Consider the following 19,145-nt stretch of genomic DNA (forward strand, 5'->3'; position numbering starts at 1 on the left):
TCACACTTCCTTCTGTACTTGACATGCTGCGCTGGCTGGAGGTAAATATAGTTCATCAGCGTCTATTTTTATTACTCAAGTGAGCATTTTTTCTTATATTATCCTTCCCGAACATCGGTAAACATCTTGAGAGCAAACGCACGACTAATACAACTTAAGATGGCAAGAGACCAACACTTGGGAGTTTCTCGTCTACTTCCAAGTGGAGCGAAGGTGTGGCCGAAGGTGGCAATTACTGGCGCCTTTATGCCGGCTAATTGGTGTATTTACTCGCGGCCCAGGTGCTGGACGGCTTACGGGCCTCCATAAGCCTGCCGCCCTCACCCTCGCCTTCCTGTCCCTACCGCCGAGGCCTAGAGAGGGAGGATAAGGAAGAGAATGGGAAGCAAGAAAAGGGAACGTAAAAGGAAGGAGAACCGGAAGATAATAAGGTTTAGCTGAGCGGCCACGTGCGTTAGGAGACAAGTGGGATCGGCCGCCATTTTGTTCAGTGCAGGCGGGCGAGAGAGGGGTGAGTGGGCCGGGTGGGCAGGGGGGGCGGAGTGATCTGGGCAGCCGGCTGGAACACAGCGGGCGTCTCCGCTTTCCCGCCTTCTTGGTTTCACCGCCCACCACCAGCAGTCTGGCCCGCCCACGACACACTACCTACTTCCCTCTGGCTGCCGCTCGCACACTGCTGCCCTGCACGCCGAATGTTCCACGCACACCAGACTGGTTACATTTATGTGTGGTGACTGGTCATCGGAAACAGGCCGTGGTGGTGAAGGAACAGTATAGTGCGAGAGAGGGTCCCGCACCCCGCTGCCACGACCTAAACCCCGACACCAAGAAAAATCGTGAGGCGTTACCCCGCCGCTCTTCCCGCCCAGCGGAGCACACCGCTTGGCTGCCGGAGAAACGACGAAGAGTGCAACGGAGAGTACAGGGAACTTAGCTTTCGAGGAAAATCAAATTCACGTGAATATCCACACCACGCTGCATGACGTCAACAGCCACTGACGTCAACACACCTGGGACGGAAGAGGTCGTCAAAACGTTGAGAGCAACACTGTATAGACGTGTTGTGTTCGGGAGGATGTAAAACGATTAAATGAAAATATGTACAACAATGCGCTTGACGACTTTATACTCCAGTGATGCCACGTGATGAAGACGTTGCGGCGTCGTGAATTTTAATATACCCAAACTCTTTTAATCCGGCGCGAAGGTTTATAGATGCGTATGTTTCTCGAATGTACCCGCAACACTGTGCGCACCATAAATCTTTCCTTGATTTTAATCATATCATATCATATCAACGGTGCCTTTAAATTTGATTGACTATAATGTTCCTTAGATATGATCAATCATTTCCTGATTGTTCATGACTCACCATAGAAAGAAGGAAAGTTCAAATGCCCGAGCCACACCACACTAGCAACGGGTATAAGCACATCTACATCAGCCTAGCAACGTGACCACATTCATCAAGCCATCCTTCCAGCCAGTCACTACCAGACAGCCCGCCGCGGCCACGCAACACTCCAGTCACCTCCGAGCTGTCAAGGACAACACCATAACAAGAGACAGTAATGGGGATCATGATGACGAACACGTGTACACATAGCCCACGCGTGTGTGTGTGTGTGTGTGTACAAGCAACAGAGATAAAATTTATATGGAAACAGGAAGAGGAAGAGGTGCCGTCTGACCTTGGGGATGGAGGGAGGGTCAATGCAGAGGAGGAGGAAGGAAGGGAGGAATAATGAGGGAAAAACTCCCCTTCACATTACGAGGGGACAACAGATGTAGAGTCGAAGAACCTGAAGTATGTGATGACTAACTACAGAAGACTTGATATAGGGAGAAACACAACACAACTAAATAGGCAACGGAATGCAGGTGGGCAACTCTCATTCCTTAATAAACAAAGAAACAAATAAACAGAGATGCTGTGACCGTAATGAGGATAGATAGATAGATAGATAGAGAAAAAGAGAGAGAGTGCGTGTGTGTAGATCGATATTTCCTTGAGGCTTCAGAAGAGGATGTTGATTGTTTTTTTAGGAGTCCCACATACAGAGGTCGGCGGGGGAGCGTGGGCGCCAGGCTTTACCCTCCCGATGGGCGGCCCGAGGGGTGGGCAGTGGGTGGTCACGAATATAACCCGTGTGTACATCTGTCGCCGCCACCTATTGTTAAGGCTACCTGACGTTGCCTAATTACTCTCTGCACCGTGCCGCTCCTATACCTGCCCGGCCCTCCCCGACCGCTGTCCACCTGCCGCCCACCGCCCACTGCCTCTCTGCCTCCACCCGCCCAATGCCTCACTCTACCCTCCTTCACCCATGCACCGCCCACTCTTCACCTTCCTCAACCACCCACCACCATCTACCTATCGTCTTCTCTTTATCTTCCCTCTGCCGCCGACCGCCCACCTCCCAATATCTACCTCCCTCACTTCCCACCCACCTACCAACATCTCCTTCCCTAATCTCCCACCCACCTCCCGCCATGTATACTTCCACTATCTGCGCCGCCACACGCCCACCTCTCCCTATCTTTCACCCCACCTGCCGCCTATCGCCCTTCTCCCCACTCGTATCTAGCGCTAATCACGAACTATCCCTCCCCCCCTCACACACGCTTGTCGAAATAGCCCACCTTCTATTATCTGTCTGCACAACCATTCCCTCTATTATTATTATTATTATTATTTTTCACTTTTTATATTTATTCTTATTCTTGCTGTTCTAATCTTCGTTCTTTCTTCAGGCTCCCGTGTTCTTTCTTGCATCTCCTACTCCTGTTTTCGCTTTCTGAGGTCTCGCTTGCATGGTCTTTGTTGCGCATCATAATTATAATCAATGACTGCTCACCAAAATTCTAGTGATGTGACGAGTAATAATAAACATGAGCAGCAATAATGGGGAAGAATGAACATATAAATTACCGTCTCATCATAGCACATTCTATAGTACTCTCTTGACATTTAGGAGGCGGAGGAAGAGGAGACGGAAAAGGAAGAGCAATTAACTGGGGTGGGATAAGGAGGAGGAAGACGAAGGACGAGTAGGAGTAAGAGGAAGAAAAGCAGGAGTAGGAGCAGGAAGAGAAGGAAGAGGAGTGGAAGGGAAATTATAAACAGAAGTAGGTAAAGGATGAGGAGGAAGAGGAGGAAGACGAAGGACGAGGAGGAGTAAGAGACAAAAAATAAGATGAAAAAGAAGAGTAGGAAGAAACGCAGGAGGAGGGGAGCGAGGGATATAACACGTTCCGGGGAGATGCTGGTGAAGGGTGTGTCGAGGCCCTAAGAGAGAGCTTCCTGGGTGCGCGGAGAATTCGTGCTGATGAACCGGCATTTTCCTCTCACAATGACTGACTGAAAATGTAAAAACTGACTGAAAATGTAAGAACTGACTGAAAATGAAGAGCGGAGTTAAGGCGCAGAACACTAAGGAGTTTAATTCAAGAGTTAAGAGCATCGTGGACGGGGGAGGAGAAAAGAGGAGAGAGAGAGAGAGAGAGAGAGAGAGAGAGCAGACTTCTTGTAAACCCCAGCGATCCTGCATCCGACCTGTCCTCGCCTCCTTTGTGGGCCAAGTGTGGGGTGCGAGGCGCGGCCCGTCAAGTGGCAGCACCAGCACCTCCTCCCGCGGTTTGTTTACACGCTGACACAGATCACTCTGCCGTCGTGACCCTCCTCGCCGCGGTCGCCCCGCTCCTTCCCGCCCGCAAACAGCCGCGCTCTCAAAACAAGCCATAACCCGTGTGAATAAGGTGACACAACATTCGTTCACTATAGGTATTCCATTAGCAGTGAGACGCAGCACCTACGCTCGCTCGCTCTGTCCTCTCTCTCTCTCTCTCTCTCTCTCTCTCTCTCTCTCTCTCTCTCTCTCTCTCTCTCTCTCTCTCTCTCTCTCTCTCTCTCTCTCTCTCTCTCTCTCTCTCTCTCTCTCTCTCTCTCTCTCTCTCTCTCTCTCTCTCTCTCTCTCTCTCTCTCTGCTACTCCCTCCCTGCCTCCCCCCTTACATCTTCACCCCAAGCGCCTCTCATTCAAAAGTTCACTTCCGAGCAGGAAAAGGAAATGACGTATTCTCAATGGATCTCTTGACAAAGCGGCACCATACGCAGAAAAATGTTCGTCGTGACCCACCGCCTTCCATCGGCACCGCGCGGACGCATCATCGTGAGGGAAACTCGAGGCAGAAGCATAATGAGGCAGGAAACATCAGGAGGCGGCTGGTGGAAGCGTGAAGCCGCAGCGTGTTGAGGGTGGCGGGGGTACCGGGCCAACATTTTGTCTAAGGTGTTTTATGGCGTCTCATCACAGCGGCGACACCTACCACCCTCCCCCGTCTCTCCCTCACCTCCATCTCCCTCCTCCCTTTCCCTTCCTGGTGTCGCCTCTCCTCTGCGCCCTTCGGTTTTATTCTCACTTGTCTCTCACGGGAACTGCCTCATACCTCTTCACTCTTAAGCGTCTGTCACACGTTTTAAAGTGTCGTTCCTAAGGAGGGTTTATAAGAGTGCGGTGCATGGGAGGGAAGGGAGACGGGACGGGATGGATAGGGGAAGGAGGGAGGAAGGGAGGGAAGAAGAAAGTTAGGTGGAGGGTGCGAGGAGTCACATCTGGGTGCCTCGTATACCCACCAGCATCTTTATGACGCCACACCAGCTCGTCCCTCACGCTTGTTCTCTTCCTTGCCGAGCACGCCGCGTCAACACGTCGCCAACAAGCACACAAGAGTCCATGAGTCCGCCGTACGCACTCCCATGATCCAGTGGTCGTGTGGGGCGCGGGACAGCACTTGAGGCCGAGGGAGGGTCGAGGGTCGCGACATCACCAGAAGCCACAATCGGCTTAGCTCGCCACTGTCGTAAAGTGCCGACCATACACTTTTCACGGCCTGCGACGCCTCTCACCCGTCACTGGGGCGTCACAACAACTGCTCTTCCTAACTACTTGTCTTCAAGCTTTCTCTTTCGCGTATTAAATTTATTTCTACATTTTTTTTGTTTATATGATTAGTTGAAAATTATGCTATATGACAGTGTGTGGGGAGAAGGAGAATAGAAGCACGGGGTTATTCACCCACCCGCCTGGGGACGCGGCCACCCGCCTCTCCAGTCAAGTAACTCAACCAACCACCAAAAAAATTAAAGTGTCTAATCCGATTTGTGCGTGAATGGCTTAGCCAGCTGAGAGGCTGTTTGGGACGGCCCCGTCGTTTATGTGGAGGTGTAAAAACTGTTGTTCATTATGTCAGTCACACCAGCCTTCGCAATATAGGTTATGGGCCCCAAATAAGGGCCTGACCCTCGCCGGGGCCGTGCCTCATGAGGCACCCATAGAAGACTTCTCACTTCTAAACCAGGAAATGTTGGCCGCATCTTATCCCACACGTCCAAATAACATGATAAACTAATACACATTAAAAGAACGAGATGCACGGCGTCACACTGCATTACCTCACTGAACAGGGAAAATATTCAACCAGCCAGCCTAACGAGGGGCCCACTGCCCGCCGCCCGCCGCCCACCGCCTCCTTACCCAAGCCTCGCCGAGTAGTGCGGGGCGGCGGCGGGCGCGGTAAGGCAGGCCAGGTAGGCAGTACAGAGTTACTCCTTGCATTAAGATGTCCACACCTGGCCGCCCCTTCCTGTCCCCTCACACTCTAGGCATTTCCGTAACCGAGGTAGGGAAGGTAGCAACAACGGTAAAGAAAGAATAAAATAGGGAGAGGACGATGAGGAGGAGAAGAAGAAGGAGGAGAGCATAACATAAAGAGTCTGCCTACGCAGTGTTTCGTTATTTATCGCCCTTATAGACTTATATGAATTGACCAAAAATCTTGAAAGTGTGTCTCGCATTTACTCACCAGGGGACTAATTAAGTCTGCTCCATTCATCCACTACCTATTTCTGAACCAACTAATGCCGATAGGTTTATTAAATCTACATTTATCCCACTCAGACTCACTGGAACGACTCCCGCCCTACTATTAACAACACGTGAAGTTCACACTGCAATACCACCCGGTAGTCTTCAGTTATAATCACCCGCCAAATTTTGTCTTGTCTTGAAAATTGCCGCACAGACTATTCTTGAATCCAAACAATTTCTATGTTTAATAAACAGCAATGAAGATTTGTGGAAGAGTATGATGCTGTAATGGGTGTTTCCTCAATCATATGAAGAGCAGAAGCATACCTCAATATGGAACCAAGAGCCGACATGTGCATGCGTCCGCGAACTGAAACACACACACACACACACACACACACACACACACACACACACACACACACACACCAGCCTGGATCGACAGGCGTCTAAGGACGAGAGTCGGGCGGGTGTTGTGTGCCCGCTGCCCAGATGACGCCCGGGAGCTGCTGCGCCGCCACTCAATACCCCCCACACCCACCTCGAGCCCCTGATACCCACTCCACCCCACACCCCAACTCCTTTAGCCGACCATGCCCACCCATCCTCCTGCTGCCCATACGCCCTTCCCTCTACCCTCTCACTGACCTTCCTTCTTCCCTATTTCCTAACTTTACTACTTTCCCTTCAATTATCAGTTTGAAATGGTGACAATGAAAAGACTCGGCATAATCGTGGCACCTAATCGCTACTGAGCACCGTTTGCGAGGGAGAAATGACTTGCTTCACTTCACAAACTTTTACACCTTCCTTGTTATTAACTGTAAAGTCGAGGAGGAGGAGGAGGAGGAGAAGGAGGAGGAGACGGACAAGGAGGAGGAGGAGGAGAAGGAGGAGGAGAAGGAGACGGAGAAGGAGGAGGAGGAGGAGGAACGACGGTGACGGCAACATATTGACCAGAGAGTAACCAGGACCACACCAGGCACGGACCAGACACTCCCCACCCTGCCCCTTCCCCGCCGTCCGTCTGCCTGCACGCGTCCTCCCTCGCCTCCCAGACTCCTGCGACAGAACTGTAAACAAGGCAGCGAGACAAGGGTGTGGTCGGGAGAGTATCAATGCGTTGGATACCTGGACTCAGAAGGCTAAACACTACTACTGATGAAGGTTGAGACAAGAAGGAGCTGTGGTATAGGTGTTCAGCGGGGTGGTAGGGGGGTTGGGGGGTGATGGGGGTGGCCAGCTGGTAGGCAGAGGGTAGGCGAGAGTTTCTACCGCCACAACAACCACCATCACCACCATCATCTTGTCCCGCTGTCTGGTCGACTCATGATACACAACACCCTTAGAACACACACACACACACACACACACACACACACACACATAAAATGACAACCAACAGTGGGATTATTAGGTGAGAAAAACAGTCATCCGTGGACCTTAATCCCCCTCGAAAAAAAATATAGTGTATAAAAGAAAAACAGAGATGATGATAACGAGTGAGGCAGAGATGTCCTATCATGTTACACGTCATCCGGTTCGTCATCTACCTTTATCTCTTTCCCTACCACAGGCGTTCCCCCCACCCCCCTCCCATCCCTCGAACTTTATACCTTCCCCCAACATTTGAATCTTTTCCCATCATGTTTAACCCACACCCAAGCGATCCACGCGCCCCAATAAAACACAACATTAACTTGAGACTGAGTTATTTTCTCGACATATTCTTAGCTCCGTCGGGACCTTCCTATCCCCCTCCGACTTCTCCTCTTCCTCTTTTTCTTCCTCATCTATCTTTCGGGCGCTTTCTAAATTCAACGGTCGGACTGAGCAGCCTCACCAAGGTCCTGAGCGAACCCTCCCGAGAATCTGCGGTCATTGTGGGAAAAGGATAGCATATGCCAAGCGTCGAGAAGCGGAACAGAACACGCCAGTTGGTTGATACTGCCTCGAAAGGAATATTATTACTGGTTCTCGACTACCCCGCCGCCTCCCGGACGCGTTCTGTGTCTGTCATGGTCATCGCTGGCGTCCGGGACAACTTGGAGTCATTAAATGTTATTCTTTCCTCAGACCAACACTCTCCACCTCGATGTTTGTTTGGTGCAGCGATTCTATACTTTTGTTGCTCCTATTCCCTTCCTGTCTGTCTGTTGTCTGTCTGTGGCTGAAGTCTCTCTCTCTCTCTCTCTCTCTCTCTCTCTCTCTCTCTCTCTCTCTCTCTCTCTCTCTTCTCTTCTCTTCTCTTCTCTTCTCTTCTCTTCTCTTCTCTTCTCTTCTCTTCTCTTCTCTTCTCTCTCTCTCTCTCTCTCTCTCTCTCTCTCTCTCTCTCTCTCTCTCGTCCTTCAAGGTAATGTCCTTCACCCTGCTCTCCTTCACGCTAGCACACTCCAAGCTTCGTCTGTCACACTAACATCCTTCAAGGGAGGGAGTAAGTCACGCCGCACGCAACGCCGACACGACTCCATGAACGCTCCATCCACGGCTATTCTGCTGCAGCGTGTTGGCTCGATGTAGATAGAGAACAACACACGCTCATAAAATCAAGGTCACGGTGACGTCAGAACTCGCAGGAATTACTAGACACGTGGTAAAGAAGGAAGAAAGAGAAAGGAGAGAGGGATGCATGGGGAGATGGAGAAGGAGGGGGTGGGGGGGGAGATGGGCCAGCTGGCAGGCAAGGCGGGGGAAGAGGAGTCTGGAGTCGAGTTTTCGTCAATCATCCCTTCTCCAGCCGTGTACTCAGACAAACACATCACCAAAAAATCTGTGTTTCTGAAGGAATTTTTTTGATCCATTAGACCTGCCGCGTAGGAATTGTGGTTTGGCAGTGACTAGCCGAAACTGCTGAACGGGAAAGTCCCAAGACGCACCACGCAAGTTCCAACACACGACAGACCCACTCACGTCGCGTTCCACTAGGACTCATTATCCCGCGCCGCCCGCCCCGCCGCACCACTCTATTAGAAAGAAACACGACAATTACTTTGTTCGAGCTTGCCATTGAGACCCTGCAAGTCTCTTGTTTACCTCGGCCAGAGGCTTTGTGAATGAGACCAGACAAGTTCGTCAGGTCCCCAGGGTAGACACAAGTCTTGCTCAACCCCAAGGGCAGCACGGGCCGAGCACCTCAGGGCCCACTAGTTACAGACCAGCTGTCAGGCACGCTGCTCAAAGACATAATTTCACCGTGCGTTAGAGTAACATTATTAACGGTGGGCACGTGCGTCGCGCCGCCACATCCTGGCCAACCCGCCGGGAGGGCAGCCGACTGTAGCCTGCGGCCGCCATCATCAAGACTACTCTTTACGGCACGTCTGGCGGGCAGGGCGGAACTCACGCCGGGACGCAGCCGACACGTGCTGCGGCAGTGGGATGGCGCAGCGTGTGTCCAGCAGCCGAGGACCGTAAAAGACGATCTGATTGAAACCCAAAACAATTACATCATAAGAAGTGCTCACTAACCACAACAGAAAAAAAATAACGCAAGAAGAAAACCCACGAAAATCACTCATCCGGAAAACTGCAATAAACGACCAGTAAGAAAACTACTGAACATCGAAGAATTTGATGCCCCCGCACAAACGATGATTTGTCTCTCAATCTATCTCTTTTTTTTTTTCTGTAAGCCTGTTTGTCTGTCTGTGTGACTGTCTGTCACTCACATACACACACACACACACACACACACACACACACACACAGGTCACAGTACCTTTGGTGATGTTGTGCTTTTCCCGCTCCTTCTCCCACGAGGCAAAGGACAACCGCAGGGCGTCGGTCATCTTCTTGGTGGTGCCGGGGGTCAGCGGGGGTACCGGAGCGGGCAAGTCTGCGGGGCGGAGACACATGTTAGTTGCAGCAGCGATTACATAATAAAGAATGAATGCTTCACACACAGCTTGGCCTTTATTGTCACTCCCTATATTTAGAGTACAGAGTAAGAGAACCATGCAGCTTATGATGCAGTAATACCAATTACATTAGTCTGTTACCATTAATAATTATATAATCAAAACGCTTTTCAATCACACAGGGAACCAAAGTACAACAGCAAAGGGTGAATTTAGCTTCTTGCATGTATCCCTTTCAGCTATAAACAGGCCAGGCAGAGAACACAAATATATATCCTGGATTTCCAAGCCTCGGTCCAGAACAAGAAGACGCCCCCTTTGCACACCTCCTCCAAAAAGTATTGGTGCATTTTCCAGTCTAAACATTTTGGGACCAGCGATGGTAGATAATAAGACGTGTGGGCGTTGCAAATCACGAGTTATATTTATCTTTTCGAAAGTCGTCGTTCACCCCGGCTGCGATACTTCTTGGAGCAGTAGAACCTTAAAATCATACTTGCCCGCGCCAAGAGTTTGTAACATTAGCAGTGCACACCGCCAAACGAGTAACATAGTACACTTCTATAACTAAAATCGATTACCATCACGGTATCTTTTCCGACATATGAGTTGGCCTAAGATGGAATCGGCGATAAGTAACAAGTGATCATTAATTGCCTAACACTGTCTCAGTATGCTCAACTCACCAAGTTGTTAACCTCCTCATCCCAAGAAAAAATCGTCCCTGTTTTTTTTTCTTTGAGAGTGTGTAAGAATGTCTTGCATAAATGCTTATCGAATTATTTAGTTTTACCCTTTGTCCGGCTCTTATAGCACGTAAAAAAATATTATAATAATTTAGATTATTCTAAATCTACCTTCCCACTCATTGCCGTGACACGTCAAAATTTAAGGCACCCTTGAAAGCGGTGACCCGTGACGCCAGCGCCAGAACACCGCAGCCCAGCAAGGTGGCCACGACCGTTAGGGGCCGCGTCTGCCTCGCCCTGGCACGAGAGCCACGCGGGTGAGGACGCGATTTTCGATGAGGTTAAAGAGTTAACCAAAGGAATGAGGTCAGAGATATTGAAATTAACTTCACCGTTTCACACACTTGCAAGCTCAGTTGACAACAACAATAATATAAGAAAAAAGGAAAAGAACAGTAAAGATGAATGAATTTATTTATTTGAGAAGGATAACGTCAATCAAAAGATCAACAAAGGAAAACGGAAGAATGTGGCAAGGAGGGGAAACTACAACGGTCGCACATAAAACAAGAAGCGTGGCAGTGAAGGGCCACGCCACGGAGGGGAGAGGGGCTGTGAGGCACACCACACCACAGGAGGGGAAACAAAAAGAAATCGCCCGAGGAACCCAACCACGCTTCCTTCCATCCCCTCATCTTAACTCATCGTCAGTTAAGGGGAGGAACATTGGAAGGGGAGAAAAAAATAGAGAATAAAAAAGGGGAAGGATTAGAAGGCGAACCAATTGGTTTGAGTCTCTAAGGTGAAGAAAAAAATATAAGGGAGAAAATGAGAAGAAATTTAACTATGGGTGGAAATGGATATCAGAAAATAAGAGAGAGAGAGAGAGAGAGAGAGAGAGAGAGAGAGAGAGAGAGAGAGAGAGAGAGAGAGAGAGAGAGAGAGAGAGAGAGAGAGAGAGAGAGAGAGAGAGAGAGAGAGAGAGAGAGAGAGAGAGAGAGAGAGAATTTGACAGAGGATGTAGGTTCATGGCTGCGGTAAAAACAACGGCTTTATGGAAACGGGTTATCGGCGGCCGAAATCTGAACCCCGCTCAGCAGCTGAGTGCCTGGGAGGGAGTGTAGGGGGTAAGATGCCACAGGCGGGGATGCCAGGGTGAGGGAGTGTCATGGGACATCCCTGGTGGAGGGGGCGTGGGGTGGGTGTAGGTTAGGGATGAGATTTAGAACACGTTGCCAGAATTCGAGAAAAAAAAAACGGATGTCTTTGTGATCCTGTACACGAGCTGAGGCACAAAGGTGTTACTGGTGCCTTCGGACGATAGGAGGCTCAAACCTGGATTTTGTGACACGACGATAATGTCGTGTGTTTCTGTCGGTGTTAACTTCAAAGGGATCACTGGTGCCATTAATAGTAACGGTGGTAGAGGGATATTGTGGTTTTGATTTTGCTCAAATAATAATATAAAAAAACATCAACGGTTTCAGTGAGTTTCTGGGAGCCAGGTGGCCCTCGGGAAGCGAGAGGCAAGGGTGCCACCAGTAGGGCTGGGCCAGGAGTGCCAGCCTGGTGGTTGGCGCACGCCGACATCTGACACCCAGCACATGCCCGCTCACACATGGCAGCCGGCCCGCCCCTGTGACGACGCCGCCCTCTCCTTCCCAGGCCCACCCTCACCCTGACTCCCACCCACTCTCCAGGCCCTCTTCCTCACCCTCATACCCACCCTGTCGCCACCCTCTCCACCCGCCTCCACATCTCACACTCACCATTCACAACCCTCCTTTCCCCCCGCTGCCCGACACGCACCCCTCATCCCTCCACACCGTTCTCAGCTCTGTCACAGTGTTCGCTGCCCTTTCTCACTCATCACACCCTTTCCCTCCCTTTCGCAAGTCCTTCGTGACATTTACAGTCACCTCATATGTATTAAAATTCATATAACTGTAAATATTTGAAGGTGTAAGATATCTATTATGTTATTATCATTATTACACGGTGAGAAGTGAAGGCCGAACACAGCCACTAAGCCCTCAGCACCGGTGTGATCCCCCACCATCACCACTGCAACCATTGCCATACCACCCCCACTGCCATCACCCCGACGCAACAACACCCTACCCAGCCCCACCACTACACTAACCACCACCCACGGCTCCATCCAACCATCTCTGTAATTCTGCTCACTCTTTCTCTCACCTCATTTCGCATACTGAAACACTTTCATGTGACCTTCCAGTGACGTCACGCAGGCACCTCCGCCACGCAGCTCTAATGCCAACGTGATAATAATAATTGAACAGTAAGAAATGTTCAGCAGCATAATAATGTTAATAACGTGAACATTATAACTGCAGAGAGAGTCAGAGATAAAATAAAAATAATTTGCTAACCTGATACTAACTATGTGAGTGGTGGGTGGTGCGGCGGAGAAAGTTGCAGGGGTGAAGAGGATGAAGGCCAGCACACACACGCACGCACGCACGCACTCACACACACACACACACACACACACACACACACACACACACACTGCAGCACAAATAACAATAATTACAATAATTATAATATTGATAATACTAACGATTGTGAGTTAATGATAAGAACAACAATAACAATAATAATAACAAAAATATAATAATAATAAAATATAATAAAACATAATAATAATAATAATAATAATAACAATACCATGAATATTACACACACCCTTTGGTATAAGTGCGAGTCCTGGCCACAACATTACTATTATCACGTTCATGTTCAGAATTAGTTTCACTGACACATACCAAGCTAAATATGTTAACAGGATTATATATTAATTCATATTATATGTAAAGGTTGTTGGCCTTTGTAGGAGTTTAATTTTATTATAACTATTCTTCTCTTCTTTACTATGATTCTTATTGTTATTATTATTATTATTATTATTATTATTATTATTATTATAGTTATCATTATTATTTTTGTTATTATTATTATTATTATTATTATTATTATTATTATTATTATTATTATTATTATCCTTATCATTATCATTTCCATATTCATTAGTCTCCTCCCCCTCCTACTACTACTACTGCTACCGCTACTTCTACATAATCAAAATCATCACAACCATCAAACCCTAGAAAAGCCTAGTGTTAGTAAAAAAAAATATACTCGTCTGATGACAATACTGCCACACTTGGACCCCCAAACACCTCTCGCGACAATGAGTAACTGCGCCACATTTATTTCCCTCCCCTCTCTGCCTTGCCCTCACCGGCCCTCTCCTTTTCCTCTTCCCCTTCAGTTGTTCCTCTATTTGGCTACTTCACTCCCCTTCCCCTTCCTTTATTACCTTACTGCCCTTCCTTCCCTCCCTCTGTCTCTCTTTCTCTCTCTCCCTTTCTCGGCGTCCACGGCAGTAGGTCACATCAACAGGTCGCGACGGTCACCTGTTGCTTGTCGACCACCCGAGCCACCACGTGCAGGCCAGACGCAGACAACACGTGGTGGCGTGCGTGGGAACTCCTCTCTTCTCCTGCTCCCCCTCTATCTCCTCTTCTTAGTTCCTCTTCCCCCCCCCACCCCACCCCCACACACACACACCCTTAACCTCAGCAGTAGCCTATACCGCTGTTTCAGGATAAAGATGATTTCCCCTTCTCCTCCTCTCCTTCGTCTCCTCTTCCAAGTGTCTCTGGTCTCCTTTTCCATAACACAGTTGCTTTAGACTTTCTCCTCCTCCTTCTCAGTCTTTTCTTCCACGTCCCTCTTCCTCCTCCCTCTCTCTTCATCCACCTCCTTTGCCTTCTTCCATCCTACTGTTTCCACGTCATTTTCCTTGCTATCATAAGCACCGACGTGTCAATCCCCTGAGGCGCCACACTCAGCAAAGACTCAACATGCAATACCAGCGGCCTGCAGTCATTCATCTCCGCAAATAATATTAAGATAAACATTTTCTAATTTCACTTGAGTTTTGTTGCATTTGCTGCTTTCTCTCTACACATCTGTTTTTCTTTTCCCTCCTGCGTCACTTCCTTCTCGTTTTTTTTATGTTTATTTTTCTCTATTAACTTTCTTTTTTTATTGGTTTCCTTCTTTTCTCCCTCCTCTTCCTCCTCCTCGACTCCCAAGTTCTCTTCCTCCTCGCCCCCCTCTCTTTATCTTTCTCCGACCTTCTCGTCTTCTCTTTGGCAATAGCTTCAGGCCGATATCGCAATTATTCGTCCTCCGGCAGAAGACAAGCGACACTTCAGACCTTGCTTTTTATTATGTTTTTGTTTTTTTTATGATGGCTGCAAGGCGTATAAGGCAGAAGTCCTCAGTGTTTCCATGTTATCGGCGTACTGTTTTGATCCTTCACAGTGACATGAAAGAGTGAAACTAGTGTCTGTATATCGCAAAAGTCTATTCTGATTAGCACCCATTTTTTTTTTTGCATTCATATTCACATTTTTTTACACGATGCTTCAGCGGAGAACGTGATATAAATTTCTCGTCTCATTTATCCTGCCGCCTCTCCCTCCTTTCCTCCTCACGCACAAACGCCGCACGAAGCCTAATCTCAACAAAATTACAAGACATTCAGGCGGCGGAAGTGGTTCTCCCTGTCTAAGAAAACTATCCCTTTAACAAGCCGCGGATAATATTGCGGCTGGGCGATAGATGAAGGGCCAAGGACTTGAGGAGCAGCGCTCTGATGGGGGAGAGATTGAGTATACAGGCGAGGGTACAGGGTTGACGGGGAGGCTATTTCTTAGGAGCTGCAGGAGTGAGAATGGATGGGCGGGAACCTTTCCTGGGAACGGCCGACCCTTGTATTGACGTGAGGAAAGGGGAGGCTGTGTCACAGGTTCTCATGGGAAGGACTCGCACTCCTTGGAATTCGATACACTGTTTCTTGGAATGCATTCTAGTTCTCTTAAGAGCTTCCTGTTGGTTCCTCTGCTGTCGTTATTAAACTTTTTTCGCATCTCCTGGAATGCCAAATGTTTCACTTCGCGTCCCAAGACAAGCACCACAATGTGGGGAGTGTTTTTTCCCAAACTACATACAAAACTTAAATACTTGTACGTACATGCCGTAATATGTGTCGAGGATGTGACATTCAGCTCCTCTGTAACACAATTTTTTTTTTTTAAAGAGAAATCTTAGCATTTGAGAAAAGTATATTGTACATAAAACATTCCTATATCATAGAAAGCGGAGAAGCAAACAACAACAAAAAAAGATATTTCTTGACACTGATCCAAGGAAATGTGAAACATAGGGTTCCGTTCTGAGGTTCCCCTGACAACATCAGGAGGTACTTTGTGCGTCCTTTAGTCAGCCCCATCGTGGACACCGCTACAGGACAGCCTTCACTTGGAAACGCGCATGTGCATGACACCGAGGCCAAGAAGGAAATAACCAAGGCGGGCGACGACCCCGGGCTGCGCGGCGCCCCGAGCACCGTGACTCCCGTTGGGAAGAAAGTGCTGAGAAAGGTTGAGGGTCTCGGGTTTCCACCGCGCGACACCACACATGTGCTTCGGCGTCCCACGTCATATATCGTGACTGAGGACACTGCGAGTGTCGCCGACGAGGAGGTGAGGGACAAACAGGCCCAGGACAGGTGGCCAGCACCTGTGCTGTGTGCCCTGGTGCCGTGTGAACACCGGCTGACCTGTCCACAGACTGACGGACGGATTGTTTGGGGAGGCTGTCGCCAACGGGAGTAAGAGACATGGCTAAATACGTCCAAAAAGGAAAATGTTATAATAATAACGATGATAATAATAATAATGATAATATCAATGTAATAATAATAATAATAATAATAATAATAATAATAATAATAATAATAATGATGATGATGAACATGTATGAAACACACACACACACACACACACACACACACACACACACACACACACACCGGAGCATGGGCCTTGTCTCTGCCTGTATAATATCGGACACTCGGGGTGAGTTAGTGCCGCGCCGACCCTCACATTATCACGCCACCGCTCCGCCCCGCCAGCACTGCCTCCCTTACCTCCCTTACATTACTCCACCTCCCCCCCTTTCCTTCACGCCCTCACTATCCTCAAGAACAAAAAAAAATCATCCCCTACCCTCACCCTCCCACCTTCCTCATCGCTTCTGTAACCATCCTTCCTCCCACACTCTAAGTCTACCGTCTTCACCTATAGCGCCTCCTTCAATATACCCTTCACCTGCACTGCTTCGCCTACTTCACTATTCCCCAGCCACAGTGCTTCATCCCCTACCCCTACGCTATCTTCTCCGCCGCTCCCGTAACCATCTTCCTTCTCTCAATCATCCTCATCATTCTAAATTACAATGATCAATGTGTTTTTTCTTCCTTTTGTCTTGGTGGAGAGAAGGTGTTAAGGATAGTAATAAGGGCTTGACAGAGAGGCTTATAGTAGCGCCGAAGAGAACAATTTAGGAGGCGGCAAAAACCCATTAATTGGCGGTGAGGAAGAGGTATAGGCCTATGGACGCCTCACCTGCCGGTCTAATGGAACAGGTCCGTTTGTTAGGGTCACGCCTCGATGCCACTTGTGTTTTCGCTCACCAGTGGCCTGAGTGATACCCTGCTCTCGCGTTTATTGAGCCCCTGTCCCTCTGTCTCTCTGTCTAATCTCTGAATGTATATTATGTAAGTCTGGTGTGAGTGTGTGAGGGGGCGGGGGGGAGGTAAGTAGTAGTAGTAGTAGTAGTAGTAGTAGTAGTAGTAGTAGTAGTGGTAGTAGTAGAAATAGTAGACGCCGCAGTAGTGGAAGTGTAGTAGTAGCAGTGGTAGCATTAGTATTAGTCGGTGTATTAGTAGTGGTGGTAGTATTGGTAGTAGAAGTAGTAGTAGCAGTAGCAATATCAGTATTAGTGGTAGTATCAGTAATATTGGTAGCAGCAGTAAAGGGAGTTGTGATGAGAGGATAACATCAAACAGGAGATGAAAAAAAAAAAAAGAGCAGGAACGAGGCAAAAGGGAGACTTATTCACCGTATGTTATTTTTTCCAACACACAACGTATCTTTCCTTCCTCACGCTCCTCTCCTAGGATGAACAAGATGTGCTATATAATCTGCCTCCCGCAATTGACTGATTCTAAATACTACACCAACACCAAACCCCAGGTAGCATACTGAAGCTCACGCACATAGAATCAGGAGAACCTACGAAGCTGCGAAGGCTCCTGATCGCCATTTTCTTCCCCGTCCTCGCTCATGGTGGGGAGGGGGGCTGGCTGGTGAAAAGTGGCATGGGAGGCAGGTACAGAGGAAGGGGGCCGTGAGAGAAGAGGGTATGACGGAGAGGAGAATGGCCAATGAAAGATGCATGAAGGGGTTGGGGAAGCAGCGTGAAAGGGTGAAAGGGCGGCGGCTGGGAGGGTCTTGAGACACCCCCAGCTCGGCGCCGCACCTGGGATGGCTCAGGCAAGTATACCTCCTTGTCCCCCTCTGAGGACCGGCAGCACCCTTAGAAGCGGCACTCCTTGCGGCATGTTGCTCTGTCTCACACTTTAGGGAGAGAAGCAGGAGGAGGAGGAGGAGGAGAAGGAGGAAGAAAATGAGGAAGAAAACGATAAAAAGGAGGAGGAAGAGGGGGTAGAGGAGGAGGAGGCGGCGGGAGAAGGTGACCAGAAGGAGGAGAAAGAGGAAGAAGAGGAGGAAAGGGGAAGAAGAAAAGGAAACAGCAGAAAAAGGACAAAGTAAATAAACAAACAGATAAATAAATGAAAAGGAGAAAAGGAGAAGAGGAGGAGGAGGCAGAGAGGGGCGACGCTTCCAGTATAGTGAGATCCCGACCTTCGCCTGACAGACACTTCCTCTTTATACAACAGTCGGCATAATGGGCGCTGGGCTACTGTTCTTCGCCTTTAATGTTATCGCGGATCGCTTTTCTTTTCGCAGTCTGTTGAGTCAGCCTTTCCGCCGCCCCTGCCGCCGCCCGTCATCCTACCGACGCCCCGCCCACTTGGACCGTCCCGGAGGTTCTATGGGACACCTGAGTTACGCAACGCTCACATAAAGAGCCCCGTGGATCTCCCCGGCCTGAATCTTCCTTACAACCGGGCTCTTCATCCCTTCTCCCTGGCTCCTCTTTCCTCTACCCACACTAAGCCAGAAACACCTCTCAGTAGGATACAGTAGTGGGAAACTTAAGTATACTGTGTTTAGCTAAATGGGGAAACTAATGTGAACTAATAATAAAGATCAGTGAGGGAGCCATACTGTTCCCGGTGTTATGAGGTTCGCTAAGGCTTGTTCGCTCGCCCCTTCGCCGCAACTCCTCCTCGGCTTCTTGTTTGTGTACCGCGAGCACGACACAGCCGCCCCTCGCCCCCAGCCCGCGGCCCCTGACTCCTCCACCTCCGCCGGCCAAACCAGTCAGCTCCTCACCGGAAACAAGTAACTGGTTGGTCTTGGGGAAAAAAGTGTGTGTGTGTGTGTGTGAGAGAGAGAGAGAGAGAGAGAGAGAGAGAGAGAGAGAGAGAGAGAGAGAGAGAGAGAGAGAGAGAGAGAGAGAGAGAGAGAGAGAGAGAGAGAGAAATGAAATAATATAGGAGTTAGAGGTGGCAGTCACGGGGTCAGGGTCTGCGCTACCCGCCCGCCAAACAATGCGATGCGCCACTTTCTCGTCAATCCGCGGCTTTTCGTTTGGAAGGCAAGAGTTCCTGCCGGCTGGGTCGCTGAAGCCCCGACTCAATGCGACGATCTGGAACAAGGGAAC

The 19,145-nt window shown here is 49.1% G+C and overlaps 1 protein-coding gene across 11 annotated transcripts in view; it reads right to left on the reverse strand.

Annotated features, from left to right (window-relative positions):
- LOC126998780 (protein C-ets-2-like) overlaps positions 1-19,145 on the reverse strand; it is a 267,281-nt gene that overhangs the window by 44,066 nt on the left and 204,070 nt on the right. For 10 of the 11 annotated variants that reach the window (XM_050860815.1, XM_050860812.1, XM_050860813.1 and 7 more), the window contains one exon: positions 9,588-9,704. In XM_050860815.1, the coding sequence (XP_050716772.1) occupies positions 9,588-9,704 (117 nt within the window). Of the gene's footprint in view, positions 1-9,587; positions 9,705-15,483; positions 15,523-19,145 lie in introns of all 11 variants that reach the window. The other variant, XM_050860819.1, reaches the window with a different exon arrangement.

The sequence above is a fragment of the Eriocheir sinensis genome, chromosome 15 (assembly GCF_024679095.1).
Source record: "Eriocheir sinensis breed Jianghai 21 chromosome 15, ASM2467909v1, whole genome shotgun sequence".
Classification (NCBI taxonomy): domain Eukaryota; kingdom Metazoa; phylum Arthropoda; class Malacostraca; order Decapoda; family Varunidae; genus Eriocheir; species Eriocheir sinensis.